The sequence below is a fragment of the Aspergillus caelatus genome (genome assembly GCF_009193585.1).
Source record: "Aspergillus caelatus strain CBS 763.97 unplaced genomic scaffold BDV27scaffold_593, whole genome shotgun sequence".
In the NCBI taxonomy this organism is placed as follows: Eukaryota; Fungi; Ascomycota; class Eurotiomycetes; order Eurotiales; family Aspergillaceae; genus Aspergillus; species Aspergillus caelatus.
In genome coordinates this window covers 1-1296 of record NW_022475856.1, presented here as the reverse complement: position 1 = coordinate 1296, position 1296 = coordinate 1, and the positions used below count along the sequence as shown (strand labels likewise).

Sequence of the window (1296 nt, the reverse complement as noted above, 5' to 3'; positions counted from 1 at the left end):
TCGATGTTCAACGCAAAGGATTTGCCCTTCCCTGAGTAAGAAAACTTGGTATGGACGGTAAGGTAGCTTTAACAGTCCGTACTAACCATCTTTAATCGGAGCACCAGTATGTTGGAACGTGTATCTGTTCTGGATTCCTCGAACCTTTGTTACCGGAAAAGAGGAGTGGGATTTGAACAAGGTATCACCTTACGAACCTTGTTGAACTGCCTACATTGTGATTGATGCCCAATGACGTAGCCGAGACACATAGATCAGGTTCCGCTCTAACACGACTCCAATGCATAACCAAGACGGAATGGACAAGCGGAATCCCCTCGTGGGCCACTCAAAAGAGAAGTCGATGACAAGCACACTCTGTTGATGATTCATCTGATTCGAGGGGCCGATGTACCACCGAGACCAATACTTTCTGTACTGGAGATGAACAACTGGAAACAAGAGCTCTGCTAAGTCTCCAGCGGCATAGCTGCCTTGCTGCCTTGCTTCCGGGGAAAAGATCCAGCTATGACCTGCGAGAGGGCAACTGTCAGGACCAAGAGATGAGGGAAGGTGGGGGCAAACAATAAGGAGAAGGGCAACGGCGATCAGCAGAGGTCTTAAAAGTCAATTAGTGCAACTTAGACTATCAATCACGACTTGCCAAAGTTTGGGGCCAAAGTGAAGCACACTGCATGCACAACATTGTGATTCGAATTAGTTGTTGATCCAAAATGGGAGACCATCGTCTCCGCCCCATTTTTCGGCTCTAGGCTCTTCGGGGACCTTTGTTTGGTTGCTTTACTCGCAGTGACTTGCCTCACGACGTCAAAACTTAATCGTTTTGGGTGGGCAGATAGAAGCACAGGCCAGATGAGACTGCCCAGAGCCATGGACGGCCAGCCAGTCACTAGAAGCTTATGAGCGGCAGCCGGAGGTGAAGCTACCGGTATTCTTTGTATTATGAAATCATCTTGATCATCGGTTGAACTATAACACGAGTCAGTCACACGTCAGGCATCCCTCTTAACAGGATTGGGTCATTAGTACTACCTGATATAACCCGTCCCGAGGCAAAGTAGAAGCACCGAGGAAATTTAGAATTGTAAGAGAAGTTATCTTTCTCTCAAGGCCAAATGCCAAATGCGAGCGGTAACTGCCGGAGCCGTGTGGATTTCGGGGAATCTTTGGAGAAAGTGACAGAGCAGTGAGACGTTAGCTCTGTGGCAGAGTGTTCCAAGACACTGGTAAGACCGTCATTTTAGGACAAGACGAAGCTGAAAACCCATTCCTTGGCCTCTCTTTTTTTTTTTTTTT

General features: G+C 47.7%; 1 protein-coding gene across 1 annotated transcript; it reads right to left on the bottom strand.

Moving 5' to 3' along the window:
- Positions 1-210: 210 nt before the first annotated feature.
- On the bottom strand, positions 211-872 carry BDV27DRAFT_164838 (uncharacterized protein; the record flags this gene model as incomplete). The annotated part of the gene is made up of 2 exons (XM_032073771.1): positions 211-598; positions 670-872. The coding sequence occupies 2 exons, from the start codon at positions 870-872 to the stop codon at positions 211-213; spliced, it is 591 nt and encodes a 196-aa protein (XP_031920182.1).
- Between the last annotated feature and the right edge of the window lie 424 nt (positions 873-1296).